Below are 20,294 nucleotides of genomic sequence, written 5' to 3'. Positions count from 1 at the left end.
TATTATTACGATAAGCAGAGATTTACATATCGTGAGAATTACGATACGTAATATTATAACAAAACAAATTTGTTTGAATATAATAATAAGTATTCACTTAAAAAATATTTTTAAATAAAACACATCTGAAACATACAGATTTTGTTCAAATTTTCCTCTATGTAGTAAAATTGCCTAGATTAAACGCCGTATCAATAAACTTGTTTAAAATTTAATTTAAATTTAATTTGAAAAGAATTTAGTTAAATTATTTTTTTTTAAATCTAAATGCAACCATAAGATTGTACTTATTGTCAGAGTTGAAGCAGAGAAATGTATTGAAGAAAATTTTTATATTTTTTTAAACTGAATTATTTAGTTTAAATTATTGTTAAATAATAAACTTATTATTAAAACAATAGATAACATGGAGTTAAAAGTTATATCATTAGTTAAAGTACCTCTAAAGTTACATATTTCAAATACAAAATTCAACAAAAGTAATTGGATAGAATAGTTAAAAAAAATTGTTTTTAGTTGATATGCTCTTCTAATCCTAAACTTACGATATAAACACAATGATTTAATTATGTAATTTCCTACTGACATAAACGCTAATAAAATCATACGTTTAACTAATTATTATCATTATTGTTTTTTTTTTTTTGGTAAAAATAATTTAAAATATTCTGAGTAAAATTAATTTTTTTTAATTTCTAGATTGATGTATTTTTTATTTTACACTTGGTTCTTAATATTAATTTATTTTTGACAGTTTTAATCGAATGTTAATAGAAACCTGTGTTAAGTTGCTATGCATTAACAGTAATTAACTAACAACATTTTCCAGTAATTAAACGTCAAGACAATGTAGTAATTAAAGTAAACTTTATTAATAAACTAATAGTTCTACATAAAGATCAATTAAGAACAAGTGACTTCAATCTTAAGTAACGGAATAACAATGAACCATTGTTGAAAGATATATTCTTAGTTGTATTGATTAATTAGCACAACATTTTAACAATTTATAAAATTTTGATCTTAAAAGATCATAAATAATAATATTTATAAATATTCTTTTGTAGTTACAGGGATTTGATGTACATTTATAGAAAATAAACTAATATCAATTAAGTGTTAAAATAATCAAAGAAAAGATTTCTAATAAATACGTTCGAAAAACTGTTAAACAATACATTTTTTTTTTTACTTTTAATATTATCTACGAAACTATATTAGTAGTATGTATCATATACAATGAAACTTAAAATGTAAAACAATAATTTAGAGTATGCTTCTTTGAACAGGAGGTTGATCGAAAAATGTAAACGTTTTATTAATATTAATAATCATTATAATTTTAATTGTAATTAATATTTTTTTTTATTTTATAACAATATTTAATTTAAAAGTTTACTTATTAATTGTGATGGTTTAGCATGATTATCTAAAAAAATGTTAGCTCACAGTTAATAAATATTTTTCATTAAAAACTCGATAACATTTTTTAACTAATTTAGAATTGAACACTGTCATAGTCTTTGTATAATGATTAACTGACAGCTATAAAACAAAATTTAATTTTCTCAGCTCAATAAAACCTACTTTTTTATATATAATTGATAAATCTGTCACTTTTCTCTCACTTTTTTTTATATTATTAATGCGTCAATTGCGAAACAAAACAATTTAATAGGTTCTAAAATTTAATTTTAAGAAACAAATATGATCTTTAAATTCTTTAAAAAAAAAGTCTGCATCAAAAAATTGATTGTGCCCCAATTATTATTCACTATAAATTTTAAATATATAGATATATCATCACTTAATAATTTATTTATAATAATTATAAATAATAGTAATTTCAATTGATTTAACATCTGCACATATTATATTATAAATACGTCAATATTTTTATTTTATATTATTTAAGATTATGATTTTGCATTATTATAATTAAAAGTATAACTTAAAAAAACTTTCACACCTTCAGAATGATTATTATTGATTAAAATTTGGAATACAGTAAATTTACCAAGGATAAAGTTTATCGGACTTGTAACAAAACTTCATCAGTATAATTAAATTTTAATTAAGGTCATAATTAAACACCGAATACAAGTATAAAAGTTAGATGCATTAAAAAAATGATTACGTCAAACTATATCATAAAAAAAGCTATTGATGAGATAGTTTTAATGATTGAAATCGTTTAAAACGAAAAATACATCATAATAATTGGGAGTCTTTCTTTTTTTATCATCGAAAAAATTAATTTTAATGCAATTCTTAAAATCATTCTAAACATATAATTAAGATAATAATGTAGTTACAATCTTGAAATTTAATTTTTAAAACTCTTATGTAAATTTATTTTTTACTTTAAATGGGTTTTTCATTTATTAACAATTTTTTTTTTTTTTAACTGGACAAAAAAAACTAAATAATTTTAATTTTTTGCAATTTATAATCAATCTCTAATTATTGAATAATGTTTTATACTATTAATAAATATATACATTTTTAATAAACCATGTAACCTTATGTAGAGCACATCATATTAATAATTATAAACAAATATCATATATTGTTTGAACATAGCTGAATATTTGATTTGGATTTTAAAACTTTTTTATAGTAACCGTTATAAAATATTTACTTTGTGTTTGTGACATTTGTTCAAATGTAAAAAGCAAAAAAAAAGTACCTAGCACAAATATATCTAGTCATTTCAATTTCTTTATTTACTCAAGCAATACATTTACACAAACGTCTCGAATTTTGGATGGTCATGTCGATTTTTATTACTCGGAGTCACGCCAACATTACGAGTGAGTGATGAAGTTTGTAAGTAAACGAGCTACAAAAGGCGAATAGGGTTCAGATATATGTCGGTACGAGTGCAGTGTTGTAAAAGAGAAATAAAGAGAAAAAGTGCCGTTCGGTTCCAATCGGAAACGAAAATCCTGCCGTTGCAAAGGATCACTAATTAATTCGTGCAGCGCGTACGTGTACGGTCTATTTGTATTCGGACTTTTCGTGTTCATGGGATCGTTTTTTCTATAGTTATCGCACATGAGACGGAGGCAAGTAACTTCTAATTCCATTTTATCCTATTCAAATGGTGTGTGCAGCGGATAGGGTTCAATAAAAACAAACACACATCCATACACACTGTTCTTTGAGATGGAATCGTGAGAGATAAACGCATTTACTCTGAACGACACAAGCATGTATCTTCAACAGGATCGTTTTCCTGGGTTATCTTTTTCTTTAAATTAGTCTATATGGCTATGTGATAGATCTCATTGAATCAATATAATGAAAATCTATGATGCAATTATTTATTTATTAAAATCCTTTTATTTTCAAGTGTTTTATGTAACACTTAATGATGAATAATGTAGTGTTTTTTGTTGAGCTGATTAATTTAACTGCACTTAAATATACAAAAAAACTTAGGAAATGTTTTATAGCAGCAAGAACATAAAATAACAAATTAATGGGTTCTTTATTCATAATTTTTAATTAATTTAAATATATGTTCTTTTCTATCTATAATATGTTCTAATATAATTCGCAAGGTGTAATAAATATACAGAAGTTTAAATATTTATTATTTGATAAACTGTAAAAATAAACAAAACGAATACAAAAAATACTGACTCGCAAGCGCCATAGAGCTCATAGCTGAAAATACACTAAGATGGCGGCGACAATGCAGAAATAGAGAGAAGACCGACAACAACTCGGTGTAATATAACGATATTTTAAATATAGTTCTATATTGTAAAATTTGATTTAAAAAAAAAAAGTATAAAATATTATGTAGATCATAATTTATACGAGCCAGTTAGATCTGTTTCATTCTATATATATTCTAAATAATTTTTTTAAACAGCAACATAAATAACATAGATTTATTTTAAGTTTAATTAGTTTTAAAATGAGTAAGTATAATTTTAAAGATTTAAAACTATTTTATGTACCACCTTCTTTTCATAAATATATGTTTCATTCGCCTATTAAAAGGACGCCACGAGGCAAACACAAAATTCTTAATATCCTCTTACCTTTATTTTCAGAAAAACTTTTTTTGTCGACCATAAGAAAGTAAGTTAAACACTCTTCGTCGTCATGAAAATGACAGAAAATGAACTTTTCACATAAAAACTGTTTTGTTTTAAGGCAATTTTAATCAAGTTGTATTGACACCACTATCTTCAATTTTTCGTTAGATTATGAAGAATAAATTTATGTGTGATCTAGTGTTTTTATAATTTTGATAACGAAAATCTTCTTATTCTTCTTCTTCGCCTTAATTCCAACTACTTGGGGTCGGCCAGTTTTTTTAGGACAACTCATACTACTTGACAAATATTTTATGCCGGCTGTCGACCTGACGCAACCGCATTAGTCGCCTCTTACGACTGGCAGAGGGGCCGTGGAAGTAATCTTATCCCCTAACCACAGGGAAAAATGTTGATAACGCAAATCCTAAGTTATTTATTGAATCTTAAAGAAAACTAAACATAATGGATTTTATTAAAATTTATTAATGAATATAAAATACTAGAAATGATTTTAATAATAAAATAAAAACGCTAAATTAAACATAATTTTCTCATCAATAAATTGGTAAAAATGTTGGAACTCTAGCATCAATATATATCAAATGAAGTTTTAAATTTCAAAAACTGTTTTAAATAATAAAAAATATTGTTCTAATATGAATTATCTTAAAAATATTTTTACGAAAAAGAAAAAAAGATATTAAAAATATTTATGTTTTAAATTACTTTCACCTAATACTAAAATTAAAAAATAGATTAGATCATTATATATCTAGAACCAACATCAGTAGTTAAGAATATTATGAACATATATTTTATTTTTTTTAATGGTTGATCATTTTCTAAATAAAATTGTGTTAAATTAATTAAAATAATATTTTAAGCATACTTAACAAATTATAATCTCTGAAGTATTTCAAAAAAGGGTAAATGAATTCTAACATATTTAATACAGGATTATTACTTACAGACTCATGAAAGCGAATAGAGTTAATAAAAATAATAGAATTGTAATCATTCTTAAAAATTGTTGAATCAAATGTTATTTTTTGTTCAACGATAAAAATAAACAAAGGTAGCTCAATATCACATCTGAGATTTACTATAATCTTATTAAAAAATACATTAAATAACGAACGTATTTTCTATGTGAATCTTTACTATTGTTTTTCTTTTTTTTTTTTTTTGCGTCACATAAACATTTCCAACCATTTCATCTATCTTTTTTCTTTCATCAAATTACATTTTATTCAATACCATCTATGATGACAACTCATAAAGCGCTAAAGAAATAAGTTTTTTACGAGAGATGAGTATGGCTCGAATGATGCCAGTAATTTTTAGTTCTTAATAAAAAATTTAACGATTTCCCGTGTACGGCATTTTAAATAAGCTTATATACTTTGCACGTTTATATATTTATTGAATATCGACATTTTGGAAACCATAACTCTCTGAAACACTGCGGACGTTTTACGTCGTTGTTTAAAGTTCATTATTATTGACACCTTTCATCGAAATTCTACTTTCGACACTCATCATCATAGAATAATATACTAACCTTGTACAAACACACATGAGTTCTGAAAAGCACTTCGACAGCCTCATCTTTAAAACCCAGTTGTTTTTACGGCATTTTTTTTTTTGTAAAATACTTTTAAACTTAACATCACGCGTCAACTGAACACTATTAATTGTCGTTTGTCAGTTTCTATTTTCTTTATTGTATTAAGTATTTCATAAAAAATATATATATATATAAACCTACACGCATTACAGATATTGTATACAAAATTTCCATTCTTTATACATTAAATATGGTTTTACCATCACTCAATTTCAATAATTAAAATGTATTTTGAAAAATTCAATCTACATCTTTTTTTTAATTTTTCAATAAATATTGTATTAATAATTAATTTTTTTTTTGTTATTCATGTTAATGAAAATCAAAATTTGTTCTTGTTTAGTTTAAAAATTACTGACCAATATTTATATAAAAATGTTATATTTTGATATCATTGATGTTAGTTTTTTAGTCATGAAGTTAAATGTAATTGTAACATAAAACACTTTTTGACGTATAATTTTATATTAAGATATTAATCTCAATTATTAAAATGGGTTAGATGCATCTACGTTTTTTGTAGACATAATGTCACTAAATTGTTTAAATTAGTATTCTAGAGGTGTTTTACCGAACGTTTTCAGACATAGCAAACGAGTATCAGCCATCAACTCTATTACACGCTATGTGTCCATGACAGTTTTAATTAATATCTCCAGATGGTTTTTTGCTTTGCTTTTGTTGTGTTACTTACTTTTTATCGTTTCATTAGAAGTTTTGCGACTACTCTAACAGCGGGTGAGCGGTCGTCGGGAACGAAAAAACTTTTACTGGCATTGTTCTTTCAATACAGACTACTATATCTTTCAGTGACAAAAAAACTTTTTTATTATTATTTTAATAACCACTATTCGTCGTAGTTTTTAGATAGGTATTTATGGAATGACTCCACAGCTGTAAAACAATTGTTATCTATTTGGATTTTTTTTATGAGTATTTGGTAGTTTTAGAAGATTTAAAAAATAGATAGTTAATTTTCAGTAATCTGATCGGGATCATCATGGATGACAATGTGTAAAAATGTCACTTTTGAGAATGGCTGAGGTCTAAATGAAATAAAATAAATCTGTTTGTAACGTTAAGCTTCCTCTTCACTGAAATCGTACAAATCATTTGTTGAAAATGTATGACAAGGCTATACATATGACTATGCAAAATACAACCGACGGTACGTTTCTGTCAGCAAGCCACGAGGGAAAAGCGCACAGCGTTGATAAATTGTACTTTATACACGCATAAAACCGGAAAAAAAATTACACTGGGATTTCAGGATTTTTGTTATTAGTAGGACGATTTAGGTACATTAACATTATTAGTATATGGCTTACTTTGTTTTAACCAAAAATATATAAAAAATAACGTTTTCATAAAAATGGTTTGACACATAACACAACCGTTACTAAAGTAAAATGCATCATCAAGCATTTTATATTTTGAAATTCTTAATAGACTGTAAAAATTATTTGATTTATTGTTTCGTTCATTGATCAAAGTTTAATGCACCTGTGATTTTAATAAATCTAAGATTTACACCATTAAAGAGGTTAAACACAAACAAAAGTTTTTTGTAACATATCGTTAGACTACATTTATAAATTAAAAACCAAATAAAGTAGGTAAATTTTACAAAGGAAATAATATTTTATTCATTATGTTGCATACTTAGAAAGCGTAATGTTTTTACACAATACATTTAGTCGTATTTCTGGCATAAAATGATACTATAGAAGTTGATACTATCATTAATGACTATTTTTAAAGCAACAGGGGATTGTTAAAAGGCAATAAAGTGCTTACATGGAATTGATAAAATGTGGTTATATTCCCTAACGACTGTAACTAACCATCTAAACTAGGCCTCAGGGATACCAAATCCATGTGGCTACTACTCCTCTATATGTAGAAGTAGCAGCATCATGATAACTTAACAAATTTCTATTGAGAATCGACAATACATATTTTCCATCAAGGAAATTATTAAGGACAATAAGTTTTTTTAAATATATACAATGTATATTAAACATGCTTCAAAAATAACATTCAAGACCAATATTTCTGTTTTATACCGGATGATATTTAACCATTTAATTTATAGAAAAATAAATACAATATTGAGATTTTTTTAGTTTATTTTAGTTACACGTGTATCTCAAATTATTAATTAAATTGAAATATGGGTCCAAAAGTTGTTATTGACCAGTGCTTTTTGTAATTACCCAAATTCCTATTTTTTAAACTATTTAAATAGTTTTCATATAAAAAAATGAAGTTGACGCCTCTATAAGCCATATGAAATAAACGTAATAAATATTTTATAACAGATAAATGTCCAGAAACAATAGCCAAAAAAAAAATCCTCAGGTTGCTAATATTAAAATAATTATTCTGTATACTTCTTCCCATTAAAGCTATACTAGTATTATTTATCTTAAATCTCTAATTAATTCAGTTTTTAGGTCTTAAGATAGTAATAAATAATTATTGCTTATGAATTTATGTAATGGGATCAAAGTTCAGCTAATTAATATTATAATGCGTATTTGGTACGTGAAATAATCCATGTACCAAATTTATGATTTTTTTGTTTTCGTGTATAATTCTAAAAAGCTCTATATGAAATATTGCTAAATAATTTCATAAAAATAATAATAGTAATTTAAAATATTCGTTCACGTTTCCAGTCGATAATAAGTATTTAAAATACTGAATACACATTGTTGAAGGTGAAGTGGAGAATTTGAAAAACGTTGGCAACGCCAGAGTTGTTGTGATTAAGTGGCGTTAAACCGTTTATTTTATTAATAAAACAATGCCGTACAAAATACAAAAGATAAAAATTTAAAAAGTAGAAAAGTAACACTGAGTAACAGTAATACATACGATGGTTTAGACGACGATGTGATGGCAAAGATGAAGATGTTAATTGTTCAGACGTTTTCGTCAAGACGATACGAGCGAAACGATGTCAGGAAGATAACTTAGTATTACAACGAGAGCCGCCGACTGTGTGGTACTTGTTGGACTTCAAACCGTCGACATATCGTACATGGTGATAATCAGTCAAACTACCATTTATTCACACGAGTAAGGCATCAGCTAACAAATCTGACACCGAAATCAAGGTTTTTTATTGAAATAATTAAAATTGGGGTGTACAAATGATACGAATATGAAGTTTGAACCTAATACAGTGTAATTGTTTAACTATGACTGACAAAATATCTTTAAAAATATAAAACGTATAATTTTTTTTTTTTTTTGGACGTTAATAGTAGGATCAATGGGGCAAATGTAAATGAATAGGGATATTGTAAATTCATTATTCCTATTATTTAAAATAAAATCCATCTTCAAGTTTATAGTTATCTCTACAAGTATAAATAAACACTTATGAATCTCCTCTTTAATATGCATCGATTAACCCTACTATTAACTTCTGAAAAGGAAAATTATATTATGTTTTATAATTTTAAAAATATTTCGTCAGTCATAGTTAAAAAATCTCTTTGTATTATTGAAGGTATATTATATTACATAAAACTTAGACAAGGGAATTTTTTTAATGCTTACCCAATAACAGTGCGAAATTTATTACATTTCAAACCAATTTTTTATTTTTTATTTAAGTAGTCACAATATTTTAATTTATTAAATTTATACGTAGTTTATAATTTAATTTATTTCCACAATTTTTCGAAAAATAATTTTGTGAAAAGTTTTATCATCATCTATTAAACGCAATGCCTTGTCGTTGAAACCACTCCTCTCTGTTTGACGCAAAATTCTTCAAATGAAAAGTTTATGTGATATAATTAAGCAAGAAACAGTAAATCGCATTTATGTGGTGTCAAAATAAAATAATATAGTTTTTTAATTTTTGATTATAAAAGTTTTTAGTTGTTCACAGTTTTCAAAATTAAAATTATCTATACTTTGTTGTAGTGGTACTCCTATTATTTATGGTTATTATTTAGGTGTTAATCTAAGATGGTATTATTTCTATTGTACTGGAAAATGATGCTTTAGTTTTTTACCACTATTGTATATGTAGACAATTTGTATTGTATACGACTATGGGAATATGAAAGGGTGTGGATAAAAGCAAACGAGACAACGGGTGGTCGTTTTAGAGTGGGGGTGGTCCGTAGGCGGCAATGGCAGTCGAATTAATTATTTCCCGGCTGTCTTCTCTCTCTTCGACCATTCTTCCAACATCGCTGGTAGCTCTGGATAAAGGCTAGAGAAATCGCAAAGGCTACAGGATAGGGTACGTCGACGCCTGAGCGACGACTATTAAAAGCGTCTTCCGGATGATTGTTTTGACAGGCCACGCGTTACTTTCATCGGTCTTCGTCATCATAAACCCGTCGCCATACATTAATGCTACTGTTTTTTTTCGACTGAAACTTCCCTTGTGTCCCTCCATTGTTAGGGTGGATTATATGTTATTTTACTTACCACGACGGTACGCATTTATCAATAAACAGAAATTTAAAAAATATAATAAATTAAAACTAAAAGAGTCAATTTTGATGAAGGGTAAGTTTTATTAATAACGACTCAATGGGCATTGACACGGCCGGATCATTTGATCATCTATAATCTGGAAAAACACTTCGATTCTTTAATGCAAACCGTATTAAGATGCTGACAACAAAAAATCAGATTTGTTTTTCTTTTATAAACCAAAACGAATCGCAGAGATATTTTTTAAAAGATTGCCTTAAAATTAATAAATAAATCTTCTATCATATCATTTGACTAGTGGATCGTGTTCTCTGATTCTCGCAATATTGAAATAAGAAAATTTTCATGATTTCCATGAAGAAATTTTATGCAAACATTTTGACTTATTTACTTTTTATGATTTTTGAAGGTACAATATTTCTTACAAGTGAAAATAATTTTGTTATTACAAAGTTAAAAACATTGATCATCGTTATGCTTATGAGTGTTTATTTTTTATTGCCAATGCAATAATACTTTATGATTGCACAAATTTCTAAATAAAAGTTACAAGTACAGAAAAAATGGAGGACAGAATATTATTGATATTAATCATTTTAACAACAAAAACTTTTCGTGAATATATCACAGTACCCTGATATTTTAAAATGTTTATTTTTAGCACAAGTGATACTACAATTTCTTTTGTTATGGCCTTAACATAAGAATATAATTTACATACTGTTAGAATAAAAACATCTTTATTTTGCGTGAGACTGCTAGTTTATGAAAGAGAGTTTGATTTTATACTCAGTACTTTAAAATGTAACTCCACTACGATTTACATTATATATTCCTTTAATAAATCATATATGACTTGTTCAAAATACTGAACTGTGTAATACTGTTATATTATGAGAATTATTGCCATATAAAAAATTCGTATTTGCATTAATATAAACTGTATGGTATGACTAATGTAAACTTTAAACATCAGATTTGTAATTATGTGATTTTAATAGATGGCATGTGTTATACTGTAATTTCCAATGGAATAATTTATACTCCAAGCGTTACCGAAAACACTCAAAAGTATAAAAGTACATTTAGAACAATAATTTATTTCATAAATGGAATTAATCTACAGTTGTCAATAAAAAAAATGATCTCATCCATTCTCATAATATAACAACAGACAAATGCAATAACTGATGAAAAATGTTGTCTTAAACTGACTTTTCAAATGTCAATCGTAGACATCTGTGCTATGCGTTAATGTAATATTATTGAAGCAGAGAATTCATTTTTATTAGTCTCATCATTTATCATAGCGCCTCAGTGAGTTTATTGGTCTATCGTTATAGTCATTGGAGGCATAGTCACAGTGTTGTTGTTCAGAAAGTCTCACTAGATTATTAAACCTATTACTGTTTTATGAAGGGACTCTATTAAAACATAAGTATTTTCAATTCAGTTCTTATTCCCTTCCTTGTTTTTATGTTAATATTTTTTTTATTTTTCAAGCATTTATTTAAGTGTCGAGTTTGAGGGGAATTCCATGTCACAAACCACAGTTTCATAATCTGTTTTCACGTCCGATGGGAAAATAAAATTACATATGTTCACCAGAGCTCGTTAAACATAAATATTTCACACCTTACGGTTTTTCAGCACTCTCTACAATTGTCGCATTTTGCTATTCAATAATGCACCACCAGTAATAATCAACCAATGCAAAGTTCAGGTCAAAGAGAAAAATTTCAAGAGTACCCTGAAAAAGATTTAGTTTTTATAATAAAGTCTCACAGCCTGATTATTCACAATTTACATGCCGCTATTATAATTGTTATGACGTTTTTATCCCATTTCTGTAGACTTTATTAATGCTTAACAATACAAGAGTTGCACCATTCAATGCATTCACAGTTAGTGATTTTTATTTTTATAATTGTCATAATTGGAATAACTCGTTAGTTATAAAAACGTTTATTCATCCTCAAATAACCATTCTGTAAAAACATACTTAATTAACATGTTAAAATAACACAATGAACTCCATGTGTAATTTTATAGTCATTAATTATAAATTTAAAACAAAATAGTAATTACTGTTACATAATTCAATATTATTTTCTTAAACGTGATTCTAGTTAACGAATTGTAAACATTGAACATTAGTGATGGGCATTTTCGAATATTTGAAGCTATCGAATAACTACTTGAATTGTTTTTATAAAACCAAATAGTTAATTTTTAACATAAACAATCGAATATTTAATAAAAACTATTCGAATATATTGGGTAATTGAATATTTTTACGATTCGAATAGTTTTTGAATGACTATCGAATAGTTCGATAGTTACTATTCGATATTTTCTATCACTACTTAATGAATCGATTCAAATTTGACCTAATTGTTTTAAGTTAAAGTTCAAAATGATTTCTAAAAGCTTCTGGTATATTAAGTCTGGCTTCATTTAGCAGAATACTTCACATCGCTTTAAATAAAGTTATTTTATTTTACTCGACTGGATAATACCAAATTTAATCTTAGAGTAGAAATCATTTACTAAAGAATAACATACATCCATATTTTTACTAATACATCATACTTAGGGTTTAGAAGAATGATTTATATGAAAAAATATTATGTTTAAAAAATAACAATGCAATTGTAAAAATTGATGGCTACATNATAGTTCAAAATGATTTCTAAAAGCTTCTGGTATATTAAGTCTGGCTTCATATAGCAGAATACTTCACATCGCTTTTAATAAAGTTATTTTATTTTACTCGACTGGATAATACCAAATTTAATCTTAGAGTAGAGATCATTTACTAAAGAATAACATACATCCACATTTTTACTAATACATCATTCTTAGGGTTTAGAAGAATGATTTATATGAAAAAATATTATGTTTAAAAAATAACAATGCAATTGTAAAAATTGATGGCTACATGGAATAAAGAAAAACTCAATGAATCATGGAGTCAGGCGACAATAGGATAAAAATCAGGATAATGGGCAGACAAGCTAGAAATTTTAGTTATAAAATGGGAAAAAAGTATTTTTAAGAGGCTTCGGTGGAATCTTGGAAAAACGCCATCGCTACTATTCCATGTTTTTTCTTCATGGACCATAANGAAGAAAAACTCAATGAATCGTGGAGTCAGGCGACAATAGGATAAAAATCAGGATAATGGGCAGACAAGCTAGACATTTTAGTTATAAAATGGGAAAAAGTATTTTTAAGAGGCTTCGGTGGAATCTTGGAAAAACGCCATCGCTACTATTCCATGTTTTTTCTTCATGGACCATAACAGTATTACTGTAGTTCTCTCATACAGCGACATCACATTATAAATTTCTGCTCATTTCTCAACTTGGATAAGATTTCCAACTCATCTTCTTACCGCCGCCAACTAGTCAATTGTAAACTAGCAATACTGTCCAGACTCGATTTGTTAAATACGTTTACTTACTTACAGCAGATAAAACTTTCAAAAATCATAATAATAGTTTTTATCGTGAGAATATCAAGTAATCAAAACTAGAAGACAAAAACATATTTAGACACTTAATATTTATTATGGGTCGGGATATTTTTTTGCAATTTTACGTTTTATTTATTATAATTGAAATTAATCATTAATTCATTTATGTAATTGTATAGATTTGTCCTAAATTGCTACATTTTTTTTTTATTAAATTAACACATGTCGAAAAGATTCTATAGAATAAATTAAACTTTGATAAGTCAACACTAAAATTACAAATGAAACTTTATAGTATTGATGAATTATAAAACATTTTTTTAGTTTTACCGTACAAATAACTTGTGTACTATAAAACGTATTATAATAAGAATAGAATAATTAGTATTCTATACTTTGAAAAAACGAATTTTCGTGTTTTCCACGAACATTTTGTAATAACCAATAATACCAAGAACGCAATGAGAACCTAATGAGAATTTCTGTTTTATCTTTTATTATTAAAGCTGTGCATTGATATAATTTTAATGGATTTATAAAAATTTATTATACTGTTTTTTATATCAGATTTTATAAAGATATCATTACTTAGAATCAGATTTTTGAAACGTCGCTATAATAGCAGGTACATAATATAAATGTTACGGAAAAGATTATCACATGTTATTTACAATGGTGTGTACTTGACGGGTATTGATGAGTTTACTGGTAGTATTTTATCGATACTGAAAAAAAAAACGCTTAACTGTACGGTACTAGTTTAACGAAGCGAGTGAGTGAGAACGAATGTATGGGAAAGAGGGAGATAGAAAAAAAAATGAGAGCTAGGGAAAAGGTCACAGTAGCCTCGTTTGATTAATACCCCATTCGAGATGCCCAAATCGAGTTTGAAATTAAAAATAATAAAAAAAAAATATTAATAGAATTGACGTGCTCTGGGACCATGTTTGCCAGACGTCGGAGGACTGATTCGTTTTGGAAACAAATTAACAGAGTCGGTGACAAGGGTCGGGCAATACATTAATGAATACGAATGTTTCTATCCACTAACCAGTCGGTGACAAATCCCAATGAACTTTTCAACCACCGCACATATATAATTACATCAACACCCTAGTTTTTCTCTAAAACATTGCACTCTGTCCGGAATAATTGCGATTTCAATCGTAAAAATGTCTGACCCACCAGTCATCAAGCGATTTATTAACGGATTATCATTTTACTTCAGATGACACTGCAAAGTCGCTAAAAGGTCTCGGGTCATAGTAGTATTGTCATTGCAATTATTAACCATACAGCCCAGTTGAGAGCTATATTGTACGCCATACAAGCATGCGTTTCCTAAGTAAGTTTAAGCTTGCACGTACGACACTATAATCCTAGAGACAGTCGTTATTATTTAATTAAGTCCATAAAAGAGACGCATAACTTATTAGAAGTCTGTACGTAGATACCTTTAATCACCGTATGGTTTCAAGTATAAATATTTATAGTAATATTACTTTTGATAATTCACATTTTTTTTTGAATATGCATAGTCGTGCAATCATTTATTTTGCAAAAGGGACCTATAGTCTCTTAAACAAGTTAGTAATAAGTCAGAATTACTTGAAAATATCCGTACATTTAAACATTTTTTTATTACAACTATTACGTTTAGGTTAAAAAATTGAAAAATATTAAATATTCGTTACTACTTTAATGGGGAAAATTCCATTGTGAGGGATAACGCCAACTTTTCATTGTTATATTTAACAGTTTTTTTGTAACAGCTGAATGTATTCATCTCTGCTGGGTGTATACAAAACAGAAAACTATAATTTTAGAATTCGCAGAGAGATACATTTTGCTAATGGACTTGAGCGCCTTTTATTATGAATTCTTCTAATGAGTTCAGTTTACAATAATAAATTTTACTCAAAACTAACATAAATCTAGTCGTTGGGTAATTTTGGTAAAAGTCCATTACAAAAAGTACACAAGTTGTCTGTTTTTCGACATTTGGTGACACTGTTAAATGACTCAGACATGAGTCTAGGTAAATTAAGGTTGATTTTGTGCTTGTGTCTCAAATTAATTTTGTTTAAATACATTTTACTAGTACATTGTTAACCTTTTGTTAATGATGTATGCTTTATACCTTTTATACTCGTACCACTCAATCAACTAAACATATATATATACATATATATACAATATATATATATGTAAAAATATGTCAACAGAAACGTAGCAAATTAGATCACTTCACTAATGATGTGAGTAATGTTTATTATACATTGATTGTCATGTATAACATAATAATCATGTTGGCTGATGGTTATTTTTTTAAATGAACTCGTTAATGGGTTTTGTGTTTATAGTTTAACGAAACAAAAGAGTTTTTTGCGAGTTATTTTTATAGTGTAAGTTTTCTTCGACATATCCTTAAACGTAAATCGACAATACCTAGACGCACTCACATTTGTGACAGAATCAGTTGTAAAGCCTTTGTTTGACGTTACTTGAGTGTGAACCTAAATGCCATTTGAACGAAGAGTGTAGTTAGTTTTTTACGCTACAATATTCTTCGTCTACAACCAATCACTTTGAAAAGAAAAGTCGTCAGTAACGTAGCGCTTATCCTTTATAAAAAACAGCATTACATATAACACGGCCGTTTGTTATACTTGAGTATTCCCAAGCTTTCAATGATGTGTATATTTTAAAAATAATAGTATTGCGTTTTTTTCGTGTAACTGATTTATCATTCTATGAATGTCGAAATTGAAATAACTATAAAATTGATCACAAAATTAAGTTGTTATGATCCAATAGGGTAAATATTCCAAGAAAATAATTTTTTATTAAAATATCTAAACTTTAAACATGCGCTCATCTTTGGAATCTAATGCGTTATTGTTAACTTTTAAAATTATTTTTTTTCCATGCAATATCACATATTAAATGTATGTATTCGATGTAATACCACAATCATACGATGCTTTGTGCATTTAATCAATAAGAAATACATTCATATGCATATATGAACACGCGCTGTCAATTAAATATTGAAAAACAACAGTTGTTCTATCTGTTCCTTAGCCGTGTTTATCAATTTGGTGATCATTATNTTCATGATCCAATAGGGTAATTATTCCAAGAAAATAATGTTTTATTAAAATATCTAAACTTTAAACATGCGCTCATCTTTGGAATCTAAAGCGTTATTGATAACTTTTAAAATGATTTTTTTTTCCATGCAATATCACATATTAAATGTATGTATTCGACGTAATACCACAATCATACGATGCTTTGTGCATTTAAGCAATAAGAAATACATTCATATGCATATGTACACGCGCTGTCAATTAAATATTGAAAAACAACAGTTGTTCTATCTGTTCCTTAGCCGTGTTTATCAATTTGGTGATCATTATTGTACAATACTGTGTTATTTAGGGTTTTATTGTCAGAGGATTTAGTATAAAGTAATAACAACAACAATAATCAAATACCAATCAGAATATTACCGTTGAACTACATTGAGCACATCGTTAACCGGATTAATCTATCTCGCAGAATCCCATTAAATAACGAGCAGCGTAATCACATATATTATTTGGTTACCGCATCGAAAACCAACATAAATTATTAATACTCTACGGCTAAATAGAAAATAAAGGGTTGATGGGCACCAAAGCACCACCACGGGAAAAACCTTATCTGTCCACTGCCCACGGTATATTCCACAGCTTGAATGAACGTCACTCAAAATTATAGTTGTTTTATGTGTCGTCATTGTTCTATTTAAACTGATCTAGTTTAAACGATTTCTGGAAATTCGATATTTAGTGCATAGTTCATGATACTCTATGAAATTACACCATTAAACATGATTCACTGGCCAATCTCGGTTCAGACGGTACAATCGTTACAAAATCAAAAATCAACTTTTCCAATAAATATTTACACAGTAAAACGTTTTATTTGATCTTTAGATGAGCATTCTTCACGATTTTTGTCTAATTACTATAAAGAAATGAAATAGAGATTCAAAGTGATTGTAAAAGTGATTTGTACATTTTAATGTGTTCAATACACACGTATATATATGCTAAAATTATGATTTTTTTTTTTTCAAAGAAACGACTTTTTCTTTTACGGTAAAATATAAAGGTAATCTTTGGAAATCGTACTGAAAGAAAACTGTATTTTCGCATTAAACCTTTGAAGTTATTCGTATTAATGTAAGTTTATAATGACCTATATACTTCATATATAAATTCAAATCTATTGAAAGCTAAATAAAAAATACGCATAAATTATCTTTTACTGTCAAATACGAAAACTCACATGGAAACATAGCAATATACAGAAATATTTTCATAATTTGAGAGCAACACATATAATGTACAATAGTTTAACTATTTTCAATACTAAAATAACGCCCCGTATGTCATTAACCAATTTAGTATTTTATTTTACATTATGTTTTAAGACAAGCTGATTATTACCTTAAGACCAGAATTGCCATTGATCACTGTTGAAACGGCGGCGGCGGCCGCAGCGGACGGACTCACTGCAGTGCTATTAGACAAAGAAGCGACGGCGGCTGCTGCTGCGGTCGGCCCAGGGCAAGCCAACTGATTGCCGTAGTTAGCCGGCATAGAAAACGGTACAAAAAGCATCTGTTGATGCTGTGCCGGCGACGGATGGTGTTGAGTGAAATCGGACGTAGTGCTTATGTGACTGGGACCGGTACAGTGACAGCGGTTCAAGACGTGCTGCACCGACGGCGATGGATACGGCAGCGTTCTAATGGCAACGGTGGCCAGCCTGCAGTTACGAGTCCTAATGGGACCGGGCAGAGTGCAAGTGCAACCGTCGTGATAATTATGCTGTACCGGCGGTAATGATTTATTAGCGGTGCACGCGTCACAAGCGGCCAATTTCAACAGATCGTGATAGCCGATCACCAACCCCCTCCCAACGGCCGGGTCCGATGCGTTTAGTATGTCGGTATCCGTTGTGGATATACGATTACAACATTACCGACGTTACACCGGTGAGCATAGTCGCGAGATAAAACTCACTATAATTGATAGTACGAGGACGCCGAAAGCGGACACGTGGACGTTTTGAATGACTGTAGTGGAGTCTCGTTACCGGTAGCGTGTGCTCACTTCATTCAATGAGAAGGATAACTAAAACCTACCCGGCATGCGACTTTCCCACCGGCACCGCTGATCACCGCCACTAGAGAGCGTCAAGCATTTTTTTTCTTACTTCCCCTAATTTATTTTGATTTTCTGGAGTCTTTATCTACTGAACATACATACTTATAGTAAAATTTCTATACGTCCAAGCAACACATTTGATCTCACTTCGTTACGCTTCGGACTCTAATGATTATTACTCACAAATGATCTGCCAAACAACAATACGGTCTTAGAAGTAAATGTGCCCCTAATCACACAAAGTTATTTTAATAGTAATAGCCTTAAACTCAAATTGTTACATCTAAAAAAAGAATTTTTACTCGCTCACACGTAAATGTTAAGCTTTCAATAAAACCCAACGGCAATCTAAAAAAATTGAATAATTTTATTTTCGGATTTAAAAATACATTTTTTAAAAATAATCTATTTAACAATTTCATAAACAGTAATTTTTAATAAAAATAGGAAAAACATTTAAAATTTTGATTTTTACTCGGAAAATTTTACATATGCTTAAAAATAAATTTACCAATTTACTTTTGATTTTAAAAATAACCCCTCGTCAAACAAACCATACCACATAAACAGATAAATTGGGTTCCATCATACTTAGAGTATCGAAAAATATGCCACTGATGATTTCGGTTATCATATAATTGGCTCGATATAAGTATCAGCTTACAATTATGATATACAGAATGATTCTTTGATCAAAAACCATTTATTTAATCGAAAAATAAAACAATATCGATAATTTTTTTTCTTTTAGTTACGTACTTTTTCAATTTACCGACCATGAAATATCTTTTATATTCAGCCATTTTACCTTATAATTATAAGGTATAACTAATTGACACATTTAAGAGGTCAACTTTTTTTTATGATAACCTATATATTTTCTAGCTTATCAAATGTTATTATAAAGAAACTTACCAGTCATTCGTTAGATCATTATCAATAAGGTAGATAATTATAAATATTACGATTTGAAAAAAAATAGTTGACTCTCTTATAAGATATAAGGGACGAATATAACAAGTATTTTATTATTGATAAACTGAAAAAAGTATGTAACTAAAACAAATATTATTATTATTACTTTTATTTTTCTATTAAATAAAAGTAATAATGATAATGAATAAGAATTTTAAGAATTATTTTTTGACTAATTTCAATAAAATACTATCTTCATTAATAAGTGGTTAAATATATTCTAGATCCATTCCTCACCTCTTAAAAGTGTATCAACTTTTTTAAATTTCATATATATATATATTTAAATATCTTAAACACTAGAAAAAGTTTTAGTGAAAAAATAACCGATTGATTACAACTTTGGACCAACAGTACAAGATTACTTTTAGGAGTAACGAAAAAAAGTGTGTAATGATAAAAGCAACATAACTTGCACTTCACCCCAATTTTATATAAAAAACTGTTCACAACGTCCAAAACAATTATTC

The 20,294-nt window shown here is 27.9% G+C and overlaps 1 protein-coding gene across 2 annotated transcripts in view; it reads right to left on the bottom strand.

Moving 5' to 3' along the window:
- Window positions 1-18,800, bottom strand: part of LOC126906526 (nucleolysin TIAR-like) — a 175,894-nt gene extending 157,094 nt beyond the window's left edge. For both annotated transcript variants that reach the window (XM_050687085.1, XM_050687087.1), the window contains exon 1: window positions 18,127-18,800. In XM_050687085.1, the coding sequence (XP_050543042.1) occupies window positions 18,127-18,300 (174 nt within the window). In that variant the 5' untranslated portion in view covers window positions 18,301-18,800. The remainder of the gene's footprint in view (window positions 1-18,126) is intronic.
- Between the last annotated feature and the right edge of the window lie 1,494 nt (window positions 18,801-20,294).

This window comes from Daktulosphaira vitifoliae, unplaced genomic scaffold (genome assembly GCF_025091365.1).
Source record: "Daktulosphaira vitifoliae isolate Bord-2020 unplaced genomic scaffold, ASM2509136v1 Scaffold_5, whole genome shotgun sequence".
Lineage (NCBI taxonomy): Eukaryota > Metazoa > Arthropoda > Insecta > Hemiptera > Phylloxeridae > Daktulosphaira > Daktulosphaira vitifoliae.
This window is presented reverse-complemented; position numbering and strand designations above follow the sequence as displayed.